The sequence below is a fragment of the Triturus cristatus genome, chromosome 7, assembly GCF_964204655.1.
Source record: "Triturus cristatus chromosome 7, aTriCri1.1, whole genome shotgun sequence".
Classification (NCBI taxonomy): Eukaryota; Metazoa; Chordata; class Amphibia; order Caudata; family Salamandridae; genus Triturus; species Triturus cristatus.
Window position 1 is genome coordinate 240768706 of NC_140590.1, and position 22379 is coordinate 240791084.

At 45.2% G+C, this 22379-nt stretch overlaps 1 protein-coding gene across 1 annotated transcript in view; it reads right to left on the reverse strand.

Annotated features, from left to right (window-relative positions):
- LOC146809308 (alpha-tectorin-like) overlaps positions 1 to 22379 on the reverse strand; it is a 332591-nt gene that overhangs the window by 227495 nt on the left and 82717 nt on the right. Inside the window, exon 4 of the mRNA XM_085616115.1 lies at positions 9692 to 9825. Coding sequence (XP_085472241.1) covers positions 9692 to 9825 — 134 coding nt within the window. The remainder of the gene's footprint in view (positions 1 to 9691; positions 9826 to 22379) is intronic.

Here is a 22379-nt window from a genome sequence, read left to right on the forward strand (position 1 = left end):
AGTACAAACCTGAGACAGGCTCACAAGAAGTTTGAGATCGTCTGGGTGCCCAGCGAGGTCCACGTGACACCAACACTAGACACGCGGCAGGATGCCACCCCCAAGTGAGATCCTGGTCGGATGAGAGAGAAGAGAGTGACATGATGCCACTCCCCGGATAGAGAAGAAACAGTGGCACAGCACCACAGGGCAAACGACCACCACAGGCAGGCAGGACGAAAGGAGCAGAGCGACAGGGCAGAAGACTCGTACCACCACCGGAGGAGCACACCCAGAGACACCAGACAGCCACCAGCCGGACTGACGCCCTGGGAGACAGCCCACGGAGAAGATCCAACTGGAAGTTGCAGCTAGCGTGAACTGAGTTTCTCTCCAAAGCATTCCAGTGAGACCGTCCAATCCTGAAGCCAGACCAACGTACCTGGAGACAGCCCAACAAGGAGAACCAAACGTAAGCTGCCAGTGCGATGCGAGCATCCCTCCAATGCTTCCCCTCGCGACCAGTCAGTCGGAAACACGACAGGATAAGTCAGACGACATTCCTGTGTCTCATCGCTGAGGACACGGGCAAAGACAACTTCAGCAAGATAAAGGCAAGCTGCGAAGCCCCTCCAGTCCTTCCCCAGTCCTTCTCGCTCCACAAATTCACCCAAGCCTGCTGCCCAACTGAGAAACAACCACCGCTCATCATCACCATCAAGGAGCATCGCACCACCAACGCGAATCCACACACTCCAGATAACCAGAGTTCCATGAGCGAACACCCAGGACGCAGGGATGTCACAGTTGAAGACCTCCCACACAGCAATCCTCCAGAGTGGACCTCACCACAGCTCCCAATGCACTGATGCTGGAATCTGTACATAGACTTCGACACTGGGAGACCAGGCTGGTCTAAAGCACTTCACCATGGACAACTAAAACATCATGGCCATGCAGTCCAAAGCTCCAGTGATGTCTGGCTGACGGCCTGAAGAAACTCAATCAGTGCTATTTAATGTTTGTTTATGTTTCTTCTTTGTTCTTTTCTTTTCATTAAGGTGGGGGGGAATGTCGTCTCTAGCCAGACACGCTCTAGTGTTCTGCCCGCAAGTGTAACACACCTTACACCCAGTGGTGACCGGTGACTTTTGAAAGTGGTAGGGCGGAAACTTTCTGTCGGAGTGCACCGTGGTGAGCGAGCGCAGCGAGCGAGGCCGAACATCTTAAGAGGGGTTTGGGAGGGGGTTCAACCCCCAAGAAAATTTTGAAAAAAGAATGGGTAAATGGTGCATTTTCAAGCAAATTTGAGAAGCAAGAAGGTTAATAACGCAATTGTGAAAGTGCAGTTATTACATTAATAAAGGGATGTCATATAACAACATTTAGATAGAAATGTTTCTGAAGCTAGGCCCTGCCAGTGCCACGCACCTCTGAGCAATATACACGATGTGTACCAGCAGGGCTTAGCGTCAGAAACATTTCTATCATTATGTTTTCAAAGCTAGACCCAGTGCCGGCACTCAGTGGGGTTCAAAACTTCGAGCACCGCAGAGTTCCCTGCATGGGTTGATTATCAGATGTGAGATATATTGCAGCCCTGCGATTTTTTCCCACAGGAATTATGTCTGGTCAAACTTGCAATAACTTACTCGTTAAAACTACCCAGTATTTAAAGTCATACGGATTTTAAGGTGGTAGGCACCAAATAATGCATGTTATGCCCCATTTTCATTTGAAAACTCTGAGGCCTTTGAAACTAGTTATGGTATTCGACCAGAAGTGTTAATCCTCGGCAGGATACTGCTCCAGGCCCCGGCAGGGAGCCGGCAGGGAGCCCAGTGATGATAACTCGGGGTCCAAAGATGCCAGGCCTGGTTTCAAAGGTGCGGATCCGCACTCAGTGACACTGCTGTAGGGGCAGAGGCCGGAAACAAGAGCACAGCCCACCCAACTCCTGCAGCTTCACGACGTCAGAGGGGAGAATACAGCATCTTCTGACCCCATCTCCCTGCTGCCTACTCCTGAACACCACTGACATCTTACGCCTGGTCTGCTTGAAAACGTCAGAGGATGTGTCCATGGTATGGCGTGGGAGGGGGAGAATACATAACAAAGGACATGGCATTCCTTGAATGGAATGGTTATTTCCCCATTCTGGAAATAAAACTCATAATTGCAAAATTTCTGTGCCACAAAGCCTCACCCCCTATGTCCCAATAGCACCAAAATGCAGCAAACATAGGGCCTGAATAGGAGGTATTACCCTAAACTTGTAAATACCTCGCTCGGCAGTATTGCGGTTTATTCGGCCTGTAGATATCGGAGCCCTATCCATTACAATCATAATAAGGACTTTAGTCCATGGCCTCTCTGCTAAGACCGCGAGTAAAGGGGACCAGTTATTGACAATTGTGGTGATGATTTTGTCATCAAGTTTACGGCAGGACAACAAACTCACTGCCAGGTATCATTCTTCAATGAGCTGTACGCACTGTTGTAGGGACCCCGTTTAGCCTGGTCTTGACTGTCTGAAATCCCCGCCTTGTCCCCTATAATCGTTCTACACTTATACAGGAAGTCGGATAGATGGGCTACAGTTATGCAGATCATAAACAGCATATGTATATCGCACGTAAAAGTGAATACAAGTACAACACAGAACAGCCGCAGCTAAACATATGAAGCAACTAGTGAGGGAGGGCCTCCTAACGCGGCCACATCTACTTAGCTGCGTGCAGCGGGGTTGCTACAGGAAATAGATAGGTATGGCGTTAGCACAGGGAATTGTTTGATAACAAGGCCAGGTGGACCCAGAAGTTCGCGAGGTCGTTAGGGAGACTGCTTAAGGGAGAGAGTCTCCCGGTGTGGGAAACTTTGATTCCTGGTGCCCCGGGAGTCAGTTCAAGCTGGCGACACCACTGGCACTGTCGCAGATCTCATAATCTTGCCTAATACCTGCCATGCCCACCTTTGGGAGCCCAGGCTGCAGCGCAACACAGTGGAGAAAGCCAAAGGTCAGCAGAAAGGCCTGCAACGCAGGTGCACCGAGTAATTGTACTCTTCATGAATTGCAAAGCAATTGTTGCCCATGGAGTTGGGTTTCGTCGCGGGCCGGTTTGATGATTAATGCCATCTTTGCATAATGTATCCCTGCGTAATTACACGCCGGCCTCAAAAAGGGGCATATCAGCGTGAGGATAATTATCGCCGGGTAACGTGTATTTTTATCGCTGAGATACCGTGCTATTAGCAACGCTTACCTCCTCAGCGATAAAAATCCTCAAGCTAACTGCCTAACGTGAGATTATGATAATCTCACGTAGTGTGGCGTTAGCTTGCTGATAGGGGCTCACAAACTTAGCCATGATATCCACCCTCCATAGGATATCATGGCTAAGTCAGTCCTGAAGCAGGCGTAAGGAAAGTAGCGATACTTTTCCTGACGCTATGCTTCATAGCGTGGGGCTTGATGATAGGAGAAATGTCGCTAAACGACATTTCTCCTGTCATGTTAGGTCAGGAACGCCCACTTTGCATCTCATTAGAGATGCAAAGCTGGGCGTTAGGAATCCCCACGCTAAAGCAAGGTTTCACACGTTAGCGTGGCCTTGCTAATTAGGCGATAAAATTATCGCCGCTTTTTGGCCGAAAACGGCCGCAAAAGCGGCGATAATTTTTTATCGCCTGCTTGTAAATATGCCCCTAAGTGTTTGTACAAGTCTGGCGGTAATGAAGCTTCGCACAGGGAAGTGGATAAAGCCACACATCCCGCTCACCAGCTCCAGCCCCAGCTCCAGATGAATGTCCCACGTCGGCAGACCTGGCACCAGTTTCAAATAGATCCCCTACCGTGGCTGGCCCGGCACCAACATCAGATAGAAGTCCCACCAAAGCAGGGTTGGCACCAGATGGATGCCCCAGCAGCAGCGTCACAGATGGCAAGAAGGTGCAGCAGTCGCGGCTCGCGGGGGAGGGTTTAAAAGAAATAAAAAAAATCCTACCTGAGCAGGTCCGCGCCGCCTCGGGTCCATTGGCGCCTAAAGAAATGGAGCAGCCGCTTCATTGCTGGCAAGTGGGCGGCAACCCCTCTCAGCCAATCCTGGCGCTGCCAGCAGCACCACGATTGGCTTAGGGCACGGTTACTACTCGGCCGTCTGCCCATTAGGAGACCGAGGTTTGAGCCTTTGACAACCCTCCCTCTTCTAATGGGCATGCGCCAGCCTGTGCAGACACTAGTGCGCATGACTGGACACGGCGTAAAAATTTGCTGACCTTCCCCATTCATGCGCACTTGTGGTGGTGCCTGTTGCCCCTGGTCTGACAATCATGTCAGTCAACATGACGTTGGACCGCCCACCCCCTTCAGACACTGAAGGGGGTGGGCGGTCCGACATCATGCTGATTGACAAGATTGTCAGTTCTCCCTCGGCGTCACTGAACTTAAGTAAACTGAGAGTTTATTTAAGTTCAGAGAGGCCGAGGGAGCTGCAGGCGCGGGCGGGGGGGCAACGCCTCAATGCCCTAATGGATGCACCACGCCTGCTTACACCCACCACAGGCATCACCAGTCAGGTGACCCTGTCAATAAAAGAGGCCGGGTGCACGTGCCTAGTGGCCAGCTCTACACTACAATTAAGTGTGTCCGTGTCTGTCCTTCTAGAGTGGATGAGGGCCTCGGGCCCTGCACTAAAACATTACATATGTGCTATATATTTCCGGAATTCTTGTCTATGTTGTCTGACCTTGGGGGCCCTGCTGGATCACACTGCACATTACTGCAGTAGCTAGCAACGTAGGCCTCCGTCAAGGGGCTACTACCCTTTTACCAAACAGGGTTCAGAGTGGAAAGGTCAACAGTGGACAACATCATCACCCTCTCGTACCATGCTCATCAAGTGGTAACCCACACAACCCACCCCGTCTTTGCCTGTTTCATCGACTACTCCACAGTTTTCTCATCCAGAACATCCTCTGACAGAAACTAGGGAGGTGGAAAATCTGGCCTAAACTGCGTGCAGTCATGTCCCACTACACTAGGACCTGGGAAAGGGTCGAGCTTATGGGAGGGACAGCTACTACCAAAATCGCCACCGATTGAGGACTAAAAGAGGACTACGTGCTGGTCCCATTCTTATTTAACCTATACACTGCTGACTTGGCCCGGCCCTATTCGGCGCAACCTTGGACACCCCAAGAACTGGAGAAGTGAAAATCCACCTCATGCAATACGCGGACGATCCAGTGCTTTTTGACCACACAAATGTTGGCTTACAAAAAGCCCTAAATGCACTGAAAACGTATTACATAAAGAACAAGCGTGTAGATAATACAAGCAAAACCAAAATTGTGATTTTCAGACAACATCCAAAAAAGGTCTATAAGATGTTGGCTGCGAACACAGAGGCTAGAATGCGTTCAAAACTACACCTACCTGGTAGCATGGCTGTGTGAATCTGGAAGACCAACACTGCACCGTCGACAAAATGACGATCAAGGGAGGAGGTCACGTACAGACTCTGCAAATTAAACTCCGCCCTTGACAGCCCAAGGGCCACAGCTATATGGAGGGTGATTCGTGCAAAATTGCCCCCCTCGGTCAACTACACTCAGCAGGCATTCCCCGGTATGCTGTTGACTGAACCTGTAAAGATCCAATGCACAGATTGGAAGAAGCTGTTTCACCTGTCCTCCCACACGAGGAACTCATTGATCAGGCTTGAGGTCAGCCTCGTCCAGCAAATCCTTGAATGCATGGCTGCTCTGACAAAGTGCTTTTTGGAGTCAATACTGCTCCTGAAGACACCATGAAGGCACCCACAAAACAATTTTCACAAAAGACAGTAACACTTGGTAAACAAATCTTACAGCCGCAAGGGAATGTCTGAAACTTACTGTGGACAACTGGGACACAAATGCCATCAACTACACAAGCATAAACTCAGCAATAAAAAATCAATTACATTCTTACTCACCGAAACTGGACATGGAAGCTCTGCAGCCAAAGGCCTTACCCGTCCCTCTAACAACGCCTCATACAAGTCACCCAGGCAAGCTCCATCTTCATCAGGCAGTGGGAAAACATGCCTTAAACCAAATTCTATCGGCAAGACTGGTGCTCCTTCCCAGTAGAGAACTGAACCCAACTTGGAAATCCCTGGATACCATCACACACTGCAGACTGTGCAACTACAGAAGAGAATCCCTGGCACACATACGACTCTGCTGCCCGGCACTCTTCACACGTCCGCCGGACTTTACAGAGGCCAATCTCTTTACAACAGGGCACCTGCTGGGCCAAAGAGGCCACCTCTTATACACTCTGGAAACTGGGGCAGATATGGCCATGTTTGGGAATGTATATTTTATGGACGCTCCCTGTTAAAGGGAAACCATGGCCTAGCCCTGCCCACTGGCCAACAAGCTGCAGGAATCAATGGTTTTTAACAAAGTGTTCCGTATTTTAACTTTTGCTCTTTGGCACCAAGAGCCTTCATTGCTGCTGCAGTTCACTGGATGTGTCCCTCACAACAGTCCACTTTTTGTGAAGACCTTAGCAAACTATAAGTTGGAGGCCACAAATCCACACCCATTCACCAACCTCAACCTGGAATTGTTAATCCCTCGAACCATTTTAGTGTCTCGCATTTTAACCAACTGCATTTTACCTACTGCTGCTGGTATCATGACACTAATAGCTGTTTGTATTTCATTACGTGTCCACTACAGACCTCATATATGGGATGTATTGACTCCAGCATCATTTTGTCTCTCACATTTTAACTGCTGATACTAAGTATCAATGACACTAACAGTTGCTTGCACTTTATGCGTTTACCATGAATTGCACACACCTCTGTGACGTTTCTCCTTCATCAACGCTGCACTTTATAGCATGATATTTTATTTTTTGAATTGCACGAATGTATAATGGTTTTAAGTAATCATGCAATAAAAATTGATTGTCATTGTCATTGCTGGATCACACTGCAAAGCTTGTATACAGCTGGACAGTCATTAATTAGGAAACCAAAAAGATGAACATACTGTGCTTGGCCCATTCCTGAGGCTCGAAGGTCTCCTCATCTTCTGTTTGTCTGCCAGATAACATCATCCATTTGTTCTGTCGACTAAAACATATTCATCTCCCACATAACTGTCGCTGATAATAACATGTATGACGCTCAAACAACACTATTTTATCTTGAACCGCATTGTTACTTTGGGAATTGTTCTGTTCGACTCACTGGTACCTTCGTGATATGAGTTAGGAGTATTTCAATCAAATAAAAAGACATTTCTGAATCTAGGAGCGATGGATCTGAATGTGCCAGAGAGATGCCTCTCACTGATGAGATCCAAGACATTTCTAAATCTAAGAGCGATAGATCTGAATGTGTCAGAGAGATGCCTCTCACTGATGAGGTCCAAGACATTTCTAAATCTAAGAGCGATAGATCTGAATGTGCCAGAGAGATGCCTCTCACTGATGAGGTCCAAGACATTTCTGAATCTAGGAGCGATAGATCTGAATGTGCCAGAGAGATGCCTCTCACTGATGAGGTCCAAGACATTTCTGAATCTAGGAGCGATAGATCTGAATGTGCCAGAGAGATGCCTCTCACTGATGAGGTCCAAGACATTTCTAAATCTAAGCGCGATAGATCTGAATGTGCCAGAGAGATGCCTCTCACTGATGAGGTCCAAGACATTTCTAAATCTAAGAGCGATAGATCTGAATGTGCCAGAGAGATGCCTCTCACTGATGAGGTCCAAGACATTTCTGAATCTAGGAGCGATAGATCTGAATGTGCCAGAGAGATGCCTCTCACTGATGAGGTCCAAGACATTTCTGAATCTAGGAGCGATAGATCTGAATGTGCCAGAGAGATGCCTCTCACTGATGAGGTCCAAGACATTTCTGAATCTAGGAGCGATAGATCTGAATGTGCCAGAGAGATGCCTCTCACTGATGAGGTCCAAGACATTTCTAAATCTAAGAGCGATAGATCTGAATGTGCCAGAGAGATGCCTCTCACTGATGAGGTCCAAGACATTTCTAAATCTAAGAGCGATAGATCTGAATGTGCCAGAGAGATGCCTCTCACTGATGAGGTCCAAGACATTTCTAAATCTATGAGCGATAGATCTGAATGTGCCCGAGAGATGCCTCTCACTGATGAGATCCAAGACATTTCTAAATCTAAGAGCGATAGATCTGAATGTGCCCGAGAGATGCCTCTCACTGATGAGGTCCAAGACATTTCTAAATCTAAGAGCGATAGATCTGAATGTGCCAGAGAGATGCCTCTCACTGATGAGGTCCAAGACATTTCTGAATCTAAGAGCGATAGATCTGAATGTGCCAGAGAGATGCCTCTCACTGATGAGGTCCAAGACATTTCTAAATCTAGGAGCGATAGATCTGAATGTGCCAGAGAGATGCCTCTCACTGATGAGGTCCAAGACATTTCTAAATCTAAGAGCAATAGATCTAAATGTGCCAGAGAGATGCCTCTCACTGATGAGGTCCAAGACATTTCTAAATCTAAGAGCGATAGATCTGAATGTGCCAGAGAGATGCCTCTCACTGATGAGGTCCAAGACATTTCTAAATCTAAGAGCGATAGATCTAAATGTGCCAGAGAGATGCCTCTCACTGATGAGGTCCAAGACATTTCTGAATCTAGGAGCGATAGATCTGAATGTGCCAGAGAGATGCCTCTCACTGATGAGGTCCAAGACATTTCTAAATCTAAGAGCGATAGATCTGAATGTGCCAGAGAGATGCCTCTCACTGATGAGGTCCAAGACATTTCTAAATCTAAGAGCAATAGATCTAAATGTGCCAGAGAGATGCCTCTCACTGATGAGGTCCAAGACATTTCTAAATCTAAGAGCGATAGATCTAAATGTGCCAGAGAGATGCCTCTCACTGATGAGGTCCAAGACATTTCTAAATCTAAGAGCGATAGATCTGAATGTGCCAGAGAGATGCCTCTCACTGATGAGGTCCAAGACATTTCTAAATCTAAGAGCGATAGATCTGAATGTGCCAGAGAGATGCCTCTCACTGATGAGGTCCAAGACATTTCTAAATCTAAGAGCGATAGATCTGAATGTGCCAGAGAGATGCCTCTCACTGATGAGGTCCAAGACATTTCTAAATCTAAGAGCGATAGATCTGAATATGCCAGAGAGATGCCTCTCACTGATGAGGTCCAAGACATTTCTAAATCTAAGAGCGATAGATCTGAATGTGCCAGAGAGATGCCTCTCACTGATGAGGTCCAAGACATTTCTAAATCTAAGAGCGATAGATCTGAATGTGCCAGAGAGATGCCTCTCACTGATGAGGTCCAAGAAATTTCTAAATCTAAGAGCGATAGATCTGAATGTGCCAGAGAGATGCCTCTCACTGATGAGGTCCAGTAAGGTCAAGGTACATCTGTGGTTGGTTCTGTTCCCGTTCGGAGGGGATGTGGCCTGAAGACTGTGCTAGAATATCTCTTGTGAGCCATTTGGATAAGGTTGGTGCACAGAGGAATAAAACACACTCGGAAAATTTGCAACCAATTTGGATTGATTGATTCCTCCCATCATTGAGCACGTTGAGGGCAAGGGCATTGCATTTTGTTAAATAACAGTAATACGTGTGAAGGCTTGATTTAAATCACTTAAATACGAAGATCTGCACAACAATGAGACTTACATAAAGAGATGTGTATGTGTGGTCGAAGAAGCGGAATGCCACAGAAATGGGGAGAAGGGCAGTGCTGCCATCATCCACTTTGCCCATTGCCGCGTCCCCTAAACTCCGTCCATATGGGTACATCACAGGATTGCCTGGAATGAAAGCATTAGTGATAATCATTAACTTGCATCAACCATATTTTTTTAAAAATAGTCTTGAGAGAAATTGGACTCTCCAATGGATTTTATATGCACACTATACACAAAAGTGTGTCTGAGTGCATTTACACTCTAATGGAAGCCCTGCAGTGAGGAGAATGTTTTTTACAGTCTGTATTCTTGTGCTGTGCAGAACAGGCCATAACTCACATCTGCTGCCTTAAGGTCCTCCTTTTATTAAAGTAATGTATACTAAATTTTCCGTATCGTGTTTAATTTTGATGTAAGCTCTCTACCTACAAGAGCAAGTGTGTGGGATTCATCAGTGCTGATGAATGCATGTGGAGGTGCTAAGGTGGTCTTGAGGATAAAACCAATTTTTCAGATTAAGACAGCTAGAGACTGCTCATCGTGCAGTGAATGCTCTTGTTCTATAACAAACTGCACAACAAATGTCATGGTTGTGCTGGAGAAACAAAAGCTATGCCTAGTGCAAAATGCAAAAGGTCAAAGTCTGTCAGGAGAAGGATAAAGGATGCATTCACAAACCATCATGCTTCATTAGTTAAAGTATTTTATAGCACACCAGGTCTATAGCATTGGGGCATTTTCTGAGTTTCATCTGCCTTTCTAAGCATAGCAAATGTATAAACATGAATTTAGTTTTTAGGTGTCTGTACAGTTCTTTTAACAGTTTATTTTGCATCCATCATCTATTTCAGCAAATATTTTTCCTTTAACCTAGATTTGCTATATTAGATGCAGCGTAATGCAGCCAGACATGTTGCTTTGCTGCATCAAAAGGAGAGAGCAGGAATGCACCATAGCTACTAAGATAATGCACATTCCCTCTATCTTTCTGCATAGGTTCACACAGTGCAGCGTAGCGTCAAAGCAGACACTCCTGCGCCATGGTGCATGGGGTTACAGACAGTAATGTTTTTGTGCAGGAAGGCAAACCTTCCAGAACAACAACAACCCTCCGTCACATTTTCCTCTTTCTACCTGATCTGTATTCTGCAGCACACATGGAAAGAGAAAATAACATGGTGAAATGAAAGGTTTTTCTGCTTGTTACACCTCTTTTTGGAAAGCATATCAATTTGAGCATTTCCAGGTCCGCTAGTCTTAGTAAATCTGGGAATGTGCCACAATTAATGGGTGGATGCTTGGTAACACCCACTCTCCACCCATAGAATGCCTTCCCAACACTGTAATGCAAGGTAGCCACTTGCACTGCCTTGCATTGCTCTATATTTCCTAAGTCATGCTGAGTCACACAAGGTGGCTTTGCATGTCTTAGGGCCTTATTACAAATGTGGCGGTCCACAGACTGCCAGACTCCCGAGGGCGAGGCAGTGGTAGACTGCCCAAAGGTTAAACCACCCTGCGACCACCGCAACTACCAGGGATCAGAGATCCCATAGTGGTGGCACAGCAGCCTTAAGGCCGCTATATGCTTGTCGGGCCGCTGTGGCCTGACAAACATTTGACGGGTTGCCTTAGCACCACACTTTTCATGGCAGTGCGACTGCCATGAAACCTGTGGCAGTGTGAAAACAACGGGGGCCGGCCCCCTTGTTCCTCTGCATCATGGAGTGCATGCAGGGGGGCACATGTTGTGATTGCACCCCAGCACCTACCCCTGGTGTAATGAAAATTGAGGGGGCCTCCCTGCACGGGCCCCCTGGAGCTTGGGGCACCCCCGCACCGCGGGGGCTGCTGGGGCCTGTGTTAAGCCCCTGGCACCTACACGGAATATGCTGCAGCAGTCCATGCCATGCAAGTACTGATTTTGACAATGGCAATGCAAGGGCATCGTCAATCTGGGCCCCTCTAGTTTAGCATCTCTGAGACAGCATTCACATCAAAGATTTCTATTGCTAAATACAGTAACCACGATACATTTGCCTACCCGTAAGACAATATTTATGTTTCTATTTTGGAATAATGCATTTCAACTTCTTATTTTTGCAGATGACTGTTAGGGTAAATTAAATGATATGTTGTTTTTCTTGCATAAATATGCCACCTATTTTGTTCTATTGTTCACACAAAACACATAAAATGTAGTGTTCTATTAGTTAAATGTCAGGATCTAGCCAACAAAAATATTAATTGACAAAAATATCATGGTCTAACTATCATTACCAAAAAATATTACTCCTTTAGATGTGTATTTTCTAACATTAACTCCAGTGGGGCAATATTGTTGTAAATTGTATTGAGGACACAATATTTATGTGGGCGTTTATACCACTTTATACTGGTGCTATTCCATGCTATTATCCTGGATTGCTGACGTCTAAAAATATTAGATGTCTACAGTTTTTTGGTAGTTTTGTCATCCAAACTTGCCATCAAATTATTATAGAGTAGCAGACCTTCAATTTTGACCAGCAAAACAGAGGTCATCCCGGAAAAGTGTGTTGAAGCTAAAGATGGAGCTTCATAACTGATATTTCAGAGCATTTTCCTCAGAACTAGTACATTTATGTTTTTACTTTACCTGACACAAGAGCATAACATTGTTCATTTAATCCAAAAGAAATGCTGTTACAAGAAGATCAGGTCAATCTTGGTTGTTACGCCAAGGAGTTGAAATGTTCTACCTGCTTGTACAACAAAAAAAATCTTTCCTCACTTAAAAAGTGCACTTGCTTATTGAAAAAACCTGAACACATAAACCCTGAAGATTTGAGCTAAAATTCCTTCATGATCTTCTTTCTGCTCACTTTTGCATTTGGTTAACTAATTGCTCCAAATTGTACTTTAAAGTGTACATGCTTACCAATGCAATAACATTTGATTTTTAGACGTATATGCACCATAACTGTATAAACGGTGTTTGTGTGTGTGTGTTTATACATACATATATATATATATAAATATATTGAATGCAGTTTCCATAGGAAGAGCGTTTTTTGATTTGCCAATAAATTTGGCGTAGTTTGGCGAATCTTCGTAACATTTTCAAAACTATCAGGACAGTCACTTCAGCTGCTGTCTTGAAAATTTTGTGGTGATTCGTCAAGTGTGGGCTGAGAAAAAGGGGAGTCTTAAAACGCTTTTTCTCCATGTTAATTTTCATAGGAAACTTTAGACACGGCTATAGTCTGAACTGCTGAATGGAATTACACCAAATTTGGTAGAAAGTTAGCACTTGGTGCAGTAAGCATTCCTTTTGTTAAATGGTGTAAATCTGTTCAGTAGTTGCTGAGAAATGTAAAGATTCCGGAGATGTACTACTGAGGCCGCGGTGGATCCGCAACCCCTACCGATCTCTTGTCTGAGATCTGATTGGCTGTCAACACTTCAAACCAGGAAGTGTTGGCAGCCCTCTTGTGACTTGGTTGAGCCGAGTCTCAAGCAAAAACATTTAAAAAAAGAAAAGGGGCAGGGTAGAAGCACCTCACCATATAGGCCTCTTGGAGGGGTCCCACAGGGACCCCCATTACCAAAAAAACATTATTATAAAAAGTTTTAGTGGAAGTGGCGTTGGATTCCCAATTCCTGCCGAAAATGAAAAAAAAACACGAAGCCCTTTGTTTAATTTACGCCCCCCTGGGTAAGCCAGTCCCGGGGGCAAATAAAAATAACTATTGGGGGCCCCGCTCAGGCCCTCGCATCCCCACGGGACCACCTCTCCCCAAAGCTAAAGAGAAAGGAAATGCAGCAAGGCCATGACCCCCCGCAGCCCCTCCCCAAGGCTGTAATTAATTATAGTGCGTGGGGAAGCTCTAGCCCCCCATGCATCTCTGGGGACCGCCCCTTCTCAGGGGCTAATTCACATAAATGTGTGGGGCACATGGCCACCGCAGACCTGGGTACTGCCAACTCTCCTGGGCTATAATAAATTAAAGTGCTTAGGGAGGCAGGAGCCCCCCCATGCAGCCCCGGGAACCTCCACCTCTCTGGGGCTAATTCACATAAATGCAGAGGGGCATGGCCCACAACGCAGCCCCGGGGTCCTCCACCTCCTCAGTGCAACTGCATAGTAATAGTAAATTATATACAGGGGCTGTGAAGTCCTGCAGCTCTGAGGACCCCACTTCCCCAGGGCTTAAGTTTTGTTGGAGGAGGGCCGTGCGGCCCCCCTCGTGGAGCTGAGGGAAGATGTGGGAAAATATTGCTCCCGGAGAAGGGGGTCGTGCAGGCCTGCCTCCCCTTTTAAATAAAATCGATGAACGCCTGACTGAAATAGGTCTGGAGAGGCCATAAATAAAGGCCTAGGCCTGGGGGGTAGGATCACCATGGCCGACAATTGCCTCAGGAGGGGGGCCACGTGGCCCACCTCCAATTAAAACAACTAAAGGGTGGACCCTGGGGGATGGGGTCCCTGGGGCCAAAATAGGCCTTGTGAAGGGGGGGCCATGTTGCCCCTCTACATTTTTAAAGACATAAAGAAAAAGGAAAAGGCCTGGCCTCGGGGACGGGGACCCGGGGTCCATATTCGGCCTGGGTAGGGAGGTCGTACAGCCTCCACCCCATTTAAAAAAAAAAGACTGGCCCTGGGGATGGGGTCCCTGGGGCTCAAATTGGCAGAGGCAAGGGGGGCTAGGCAGCCCCCTTCCCTAAAAAATATTTAATGAAAAAAAACCTCTTGCAAGTTGCCTGAGGCCACACCTCCTTCACCATCACTCTGCAAACACACCACCTGGTGTAGTGGTGATTAGAGAATGAAATCTTGAATGCTGAGGGCCTTTGGGGGCCAACAAGCCCTCTTATTACCTCCAGTAAGTCCCAGACAGCAGGTTTGCCAAGAGGACTCGAAAGCCACGACCCCTTTCCCCTCTGCAAACACTTCTCCTGGCGCGCTTGTGGTTGGGTAATGAATTCCACTTTACTCCCAAGGGCCTCAGGACTAAAGTAAATTTTCCCCTAACAGAAGTTCTTCAGGAGGCGCATGTGCAGAGTGGTGGAGAAAGGGGGCTTGGCCTCTGACAACCTCTCAGCAATCCAGTGGTGGGTCTTAGTGGAGGTGGCAGGAGGGGTAGTTGTCCCCAAGAACCGCCAAGAGGACTTCATCCCACAATTAGTAGCTCACCAGGGTGTGCATTTGCACTGTGGTTGAGAAAGGTAGCATGGGCACCTAACACTTCTCATTAAACTCACTGTGTGGGATTTACTGGAATTATAGAAGGGTTAGTTGCCCCCCAAGGACCCTCAATAGCCAAGGGGACTCCAACCCTCTACCCATTTGCAGAGTGGTGGTGAAAAGCGCGTGGCCTCCTACCAGGTCTCAGCAATCCCCTGTGTGGGACTAACTGTGGTTATCAGGTGTGGTAGTTGGCCCCCAAGCATGTCCTTGGGGTCCAAATACTCCTCCTGTTATCTCCAGTGAGTCCCACACTGCAGGATTGCTAACAGGTCTTGGGAGGCCAGGTCTCCTTTCTCCACCACTCTGCAAATGCGGATTGTGGTGCACTACTGGTTGGGAGATGAAGGCCACCTTCCTCCTGAGGGACTTTGTGGGACAAGAAGCTCTCCTGGTACCTCCTGTAGATCTTACACACCAGGATTCCTGAGAACTGGCCGGTGGCCCAGTCCCCTTTCTCAACTACTCTGCAAATGTGACTGCTAGTTCAAAAACCTTAGAAATTCACTGAAAAAAAAACGTTACAAGGACGTTATAGTTAGGAATTACCATTTAAAAAACATTAGAAACTCACTGAAAAAACCCAAGGTTACAGGGACATTATAGTTAGGGGCAGATTTTACTCATACAAAACCAGAGAAATTTGCAGTTATAGTTAGCTGAGCTAACTATAACGTGCGCCCCTGCAATGCACTGCTTATGACCTCACATATTACAGCACTCATGACATGGTCAGTGACATCACTGATGACATCACTGATGACATCTCAAATGACATGACTGATGACATCATCCACAGAATTTCTGACACTCCCACTCATACCCCTATACAATCTTTCTTACACCCACTCCTACTCCCACACAACCATTGACAAACCCATTAAGACCTATACCAGTACTTACATACCCACTCACTGATTCATCGATCTACACACACACCGCTCACTCACCCATAAAGCCTCTCATACACCCGCTCACTCACTAATACATCCACTGGCATATCCACTCATTCATCCATACAGCTACTCAGTCACTGAGTCAGTCACCTATGGATCTCCTCAAACACCTACTCAGTCACCCATACAGTCAATCACACAACCATTTACTCACCCATACAGTTACACTCACACTTCCTCAACTAATCATACAGATACTAAAACATACTCACTCACCTATACTGTCATTGACACAAGCAGAAACTTACCAATACAGCCAGTCTCACATTCACTCACTCACCCTTCTTCCAGAAGACTGTTTAAAAATTGCAGTTACGGCACTAATCCTATCACGGCTGGATTACTGCAACAGTCTTTACATCAATATTTAAAAAAAACAGCTATCAAGACTTCAGACCGTGCAAAATGCTGCAGCCAGATTACTTACTGGTACACCCAGGTTTATTTCAGTAAAGGCAGGGCTTAGATCTCTACACTCGTTTCCGGTGGCGGCTCGAATTCAGTTCAAAGCCTTATGCCTAGTTTTTAAAGCCCTCAATGGCATCGGCCCTGACTTTCTAAAACATTCCATCCAGTGCTTTGTGCCAGGGAGAACCCTGAGATCTCTGCAGTCCAAACTTGCTATTCTTCCCCGCTTTCACAAACTCAGTTGGGGTGGCAGAAGTTTCTGCCTTTGTGCCGTTAAGGCCTGGAATAGCCTTCCTATTCATCTCAGGAATTCCCCTGGACTTCTTCCATTTAGAAAGTGCTTGAAAACCTGGCTCTTTTCTTGAAAACCCGTCTTTTTCAGTTCACTTGGACAGTTAGCGCACAGCGCCAGGACACCTCAGGGTAACAGCGCGCTTTAGAAATCTTGATAACATAACATAACCCATACTGACAATCACATACCCCATCACTCACCTGTGCTGCCTTTCACATAGCCAATTACTCACCCATATACCACTGACACATGCACTGACTCACCGAGACACCCATACACACATTCATTCAGCTAGCCCTTCACACATGCACTCACTAACCAATACAGCCAATGACTCACTCACTTAGTCATTTATACAGGCAGTCACACACACCCTCACCCACCCACACAGATACTCATACAATCATACAGGTACCCAGACAACCAATTACTCACCCTCATGGAAACTCACATACCCACTCACACACCAATACAGTCACTTAGAAGCCAACTGACCGACAGATATAGACATTCACACAACCTAGTTACTCACCCATACATCCACTGAGACACCAGATCACTCACTTATACAATCAATCAATCAACTCTATTTGGTTTCAGCATAAAAAACCATAAAAGTTATCAATACATAAAAGTTTCGTAAAATAATAACACAATTCATTGCAGTTAAGTTACATTCCGCAAGAGTCCATATTAGTCCAAAACCTAAGGTGCAAAGTTAGGTACATGTATCCTTCACCCTCAGTTAAAAATTAAAATAATTAAAAGAATTGGTCCCAAGGCCTTTTCTAAAGTATGTATATCATTGGAATGAAAATAGACCCTGACCATTACTGACATTAAATCAAAGCTAGCCCTGGTCTTCATAGCAGGTTTCAGGTAGCTGAGAACAATAAAAATACATTTGTCATGCAACAATTGTAAATAAATAAGAGCTGGACTGGCCTGCTTAACATTTATCCTCTTTAAGATCGGTGCAATAAATGTTTTACAGGGGACTTCATAAAGTTTACAAAATAACATAAAGTGCTAACAACTGGCCTCTGCTACCCCCCCTAGGTATGGCCAGCAAGAAATGGAAAAAGTCCAGGCGAAACCTGGTCAATAAAAAACGTGCATAAATACTTAAAAACACCAGGAGATAAGTCTCAGCTAGTAGTGCTGTTTTTAACATTAAAAATTTACGGACGCTAGGTTTCCTCAATTCCATCTCTTCCCTCTCAAGTTTCCTTAAACTGCTAATAGACTCCCTTATTAACCCAACATCCTTTATGGTTACTATTTCAGGGATAGTATACAATTCGGATCTTCCTAACCTTACAAAACTGCTCCTGATATATCTGGGCCATGGTATGTGGAGGGCATGGTCAAGGGTCATACACTCTTAAAATCAGTTGACTCAACGTGGATCCCTCACTCAACAAAATCTTCATCGAGAAGGTTAAGGGGCGGAGGGCCAAAATGTCACTCAGGTGAGGCACCCCCAGTTCTTCATGTACCACTATATTAGATGTGCCACGAGGAACGCCTAATAAACACTTCAGGAATGCATTCTCAGGTACTTGTTGATCATCTGTGGTAACATGCCCCCATATTTCGCTACCATAAGAAGCTGTCACGACACCCTTGGCCTGATAAATCTTTAAAAGCACTGCAATAGGTCTCTTTCCTAGTTTCAAAGTGAAATTAAAAATAGCCGCATTCACCCGCAACAGGTCTCTCCTCTTCCTTTGTTTTAGAGGACCCCATTTCATTTGCCCGCCCATTACGACCCCCAAGTACGAGAAAGCATCAGTGCAGGGTACTTTAGCAGAACCGACATTAAATTGAAAGAATTTTTTGAGGCGAGTACCCACCTGAATAACATAGGATTTAGAGTCATTTGTGGATAGATCCTAATCCAACATAAAGGCAGAGAATGCATCAAGCAGGGTTTGTAGCCCCCTAGCAATCCTAGATATAAGGACCGCGTCATCCGCATATAGTAGGACTGGGACATCACGTCTGCCTACATGCAGGTAATCTACCCCTGTTAACAATAGGGCTTTATCTAAATCATTATTATATAAATTAAACAAGAAGGGTGCTAGAATACACCTCTCCTTAAGTCAAAAGTAGGTGAGACTCTTAAATCCTGCGAGAATCTGACATAGGCCTTAGTTGCACAATGAAGATCTTCTAGAAAGTAAATGATGTTTCTGTCTACCCCAATATCTATCATGGACTGCCAAAGTTTGGTCCTGTTCACGCAATCAAACGCGGAAGACAGGTCTATGAATGCTAAGTAAATGGTACCAGGACGGGCAACCGTGTATTTATTAAGAATGATGGTCAGGTTAAGGCACTGAGCCACCGTAGACCAGCCTGGGCGGAACCCATACTGTACATCTGATAACGTAGCGTGTCCTACTGCCCAACTAGTCAACCTGTCTAGAAGCACTCGACCCACCACCTTAAATACCGAGTCCAACAACGAAATCGGTCTATAGCAGTGTGTACTATCTCGATCACCCTTTTTAAAAACTGGCACTATGGTTGAGGTAGCCCAGGACACAGGACATCCTGGCCTTGCCGCAGCATTGGCTACTGCAGCAAAGACCTGAGCCCAAAACGTTGGATCTGATATGAAGAGATCCGGAGGAATACCGTCAGGTCCCGGGGCTTTATTACTTGTCAACTTATACAGTCAGTCATGCACCCACTGATTCATCCATACAGGCACTCATACATACACTGATTCACCTTGGTGTATATATATTTAACACTCATAAACTTTAAAAAAAACACTTACACTCACTGGATGATGTCATCAGAGATGTCATTTGAGATGTCATCAGTGATGTCTCTGACCATGTCATGAGTGATGGAATATGTGAACAGTGCATTGCAGGGGCACAAGTTACAGTTAGCTCAGCAAACTATAACTGCTGAATTTCTCTGGTTTTGAACAAGTAAAATCTGCCCCTAACTATAATGTCTCCGTAACCTTTGTTTTTTTCAGTGAAAATATATAGTGCCTGTTAGACCCGGCACCTTGGCGTGGGTATCCCTTCCATTTTTTGCGGCTGCCTCATGTGTTTTTGCTGGTGATAGATGCTTTGGGCACTGTGCCACTGCAGTCCAGTGCCACAGTGCAAGTGCTCCCTATGGAAAATTGATGTATGGATTAGTGACTCCATGATTGGATTATTTGATTTACTGGTCAGACCCTAGTATAGTGCACTGAGTGTGCCCTGGGCTTGTAAATCAAATTCTGCTGGTGGACATGCAGCACTGGTTGTGCCACCCACAGAAGCAGCCTGTAAAAGTGTGTCTCAGGTCTGCCATTGCATAGCCTGTGTGCAGTCTGGTTCTGCCATGCTGACTAGGCAAATGCACCCACTTGCCAGTTCCTAAACCTTCCCTTTTCTTCATATCAGACACCCCTAAGGGCAGGATGCATTGTAAGTATAAGGTGGGACATGCCCTGGTGTGTGTGGCCTGTCCTAATAGTGAATTACAGGCCTTTTCGTTTTTCACCATTGCAAAGCTACCTGTTCCCCAAAGGCCAGAATGGGCAGTTTGATTATTACATTTTATAATCCTAACTGACTCAGGGAACTAGGTAGAAATTCCAGTTTAGTATGCCGCAACTCAGAATGATAAAATATATCTTTTAGTGAAGTTGATTTTAACATTCTGTGTTTGAAAATACCACTTTTAGAAAGTAGGTATTTTCTTGTCTAACTATCCAAGCCTGCCTCTGCTAGGTTGTGTATTCCTTGTCTGGAGTTTGAGTGACAGGGGCTGGGGGATTCCAGGAGACAGGGTGAGTCAGCACAGGGCTGAATAGAGAGATCTGCATGCAAATGGGTGGGAGGAGTTGCACCTGGGACCTGAATAGGGCTGTGCCTTCCATCCATAATGCTGGCTCCACCTCCTGTGGTGCGTCTAATGTCCCTGGCCTACACTGTGAAAGGAAAGAAGGAGTCTTCATTTGCATTTTTTTATTTTAAATTGAAAAATTAAAGTGTTGGTATAATGTACTCTTGAAACTCATTAGGGGTTTTTCTTCTACTATATTCAAGAAACTATAGTGTCAGCCCCAGAGTTCTTGCTGTATCTGGCCATACCCCTTCATAAAATGGAAAGAATGGCACAAGACGTTTGTCAACTACCTAGCTGCAATGAGCTGCTAAAGGTATTAAGCAGCACACACAAAAAAATATAGTTGTATTTCTTAGGATCAAAAGGTAACAGAACATTTGCATATCTTCTAGAGATTGAACCAGAAATCGGATGACCATACAGATTGGTTACATGGGATTAAGATGAAGAGGCAGTCAAACATTTGTATTCAAACTTTCAGAAGAACCTAGACTGGCTGTGGAAAATATGGATTCTTCATTCACCATCAACAAAGACATGAAAAAGTGATGATTATGTAGTCTCTTTTTTTAATTTTTTTTTTATTGAGCAGAGCATTAGGTTCAAGAATTACATGATATACAACATTTTTTTTTCTCATTAAAACCAGTTTCTACAAAAAAAGAAAAAGAGAAAAAAAACCAAATCAAAGTGACAGCCAAAAAATACATAAAGAAATTTACAATGAGCTCTAGCTACAGCAGCTAATTATATACTCAAGCATAAAGCAGAATACAAATTTATCTTAGAAAACAAGCAACAATAAGGAAAATTCCTGATACATCTAAAGTGCAATGTCAATAAAGGGCTAGTGCCGTCTTATCGCCTAAAGCCAACATAAATACAACAAGGATTTGTGGCTATAGCAGTTCTTCACGTCATTAAACAAAATGCAAAAATGCATTCTAAAAAGTGCTAAAACTCCTAAAGTGCTAGTGCTGCTAAAGTGCAATACAAAAAAGTGCTAATGTATTTTAATAAAAAGCTGCTACATTAATTTACCACCCCTAGTACTGTAATCTCTCTTTAAATTTTTCAAGGTCATTAAAAAACTTCCAATTTTTTTCAAATGTTTTAATAGCTCATACCCTCCTAGCATAGACTTCCTCAAATGTTTGGGTTCTTTTCATTTTGTTGAACCATTTCAGATGGGAAGGTGCTTCCCTAGATTTCCAATTCTGCAAAATTAGGGAGCGAGCCACTATACACGAAATGAATACGAAGGCTTTTTCGGGTTCAGATAGTATCTTTTCATCTTTACTGATACCAAACAAGGCAGCTTCGGCCTCGAGCATAATATTCTTACTGATTGCTTGCCCAATATCCGAGAAAACTGCCTCCCAAAAGAGCCTAAGTCCCGAACATGCAAAAAGAGTAAGATGCCACCCGCCCTCCCCATCTATTTGGCAGCGAAAGCACCTATTTTCTGTGCCTGGAAATCTTTTTTTTAAAGCAGCCGGAGTTAAATAAGAAAGCCACCATGATAGAAAGGCCATCCTTTTAAAATTTGCAGCACGCAAAGATTTACTTCCTAGATGGCACATAGATTCCTACTCCTTCCCATCCAGCCTACATCCGGTCTCCCGAGTTATTTTATCCAAGTGAGTCTCTATCACGGAAGCCTGTCCCTGCTTGTGTAGCAGCCAATACCAATTTCCCACCCCTTTGACTTTAGCCCCATAAAGGGCTACCACAAATTGATTAGGGGTGTCCAAAATACCACTGGCATTTGTTAACAAATGAACAACACGTAAATATTCAAGAAAGGCCGGCCTCCGATGTCCTTCCACCCGTGCCGTTATTTCTTGCCAGGAGATCGGCCTATTTTGAATTATAAAATGCCTTAACTCGGAGAGTCCACAGCCTTCCCAAGTACTTATATGCC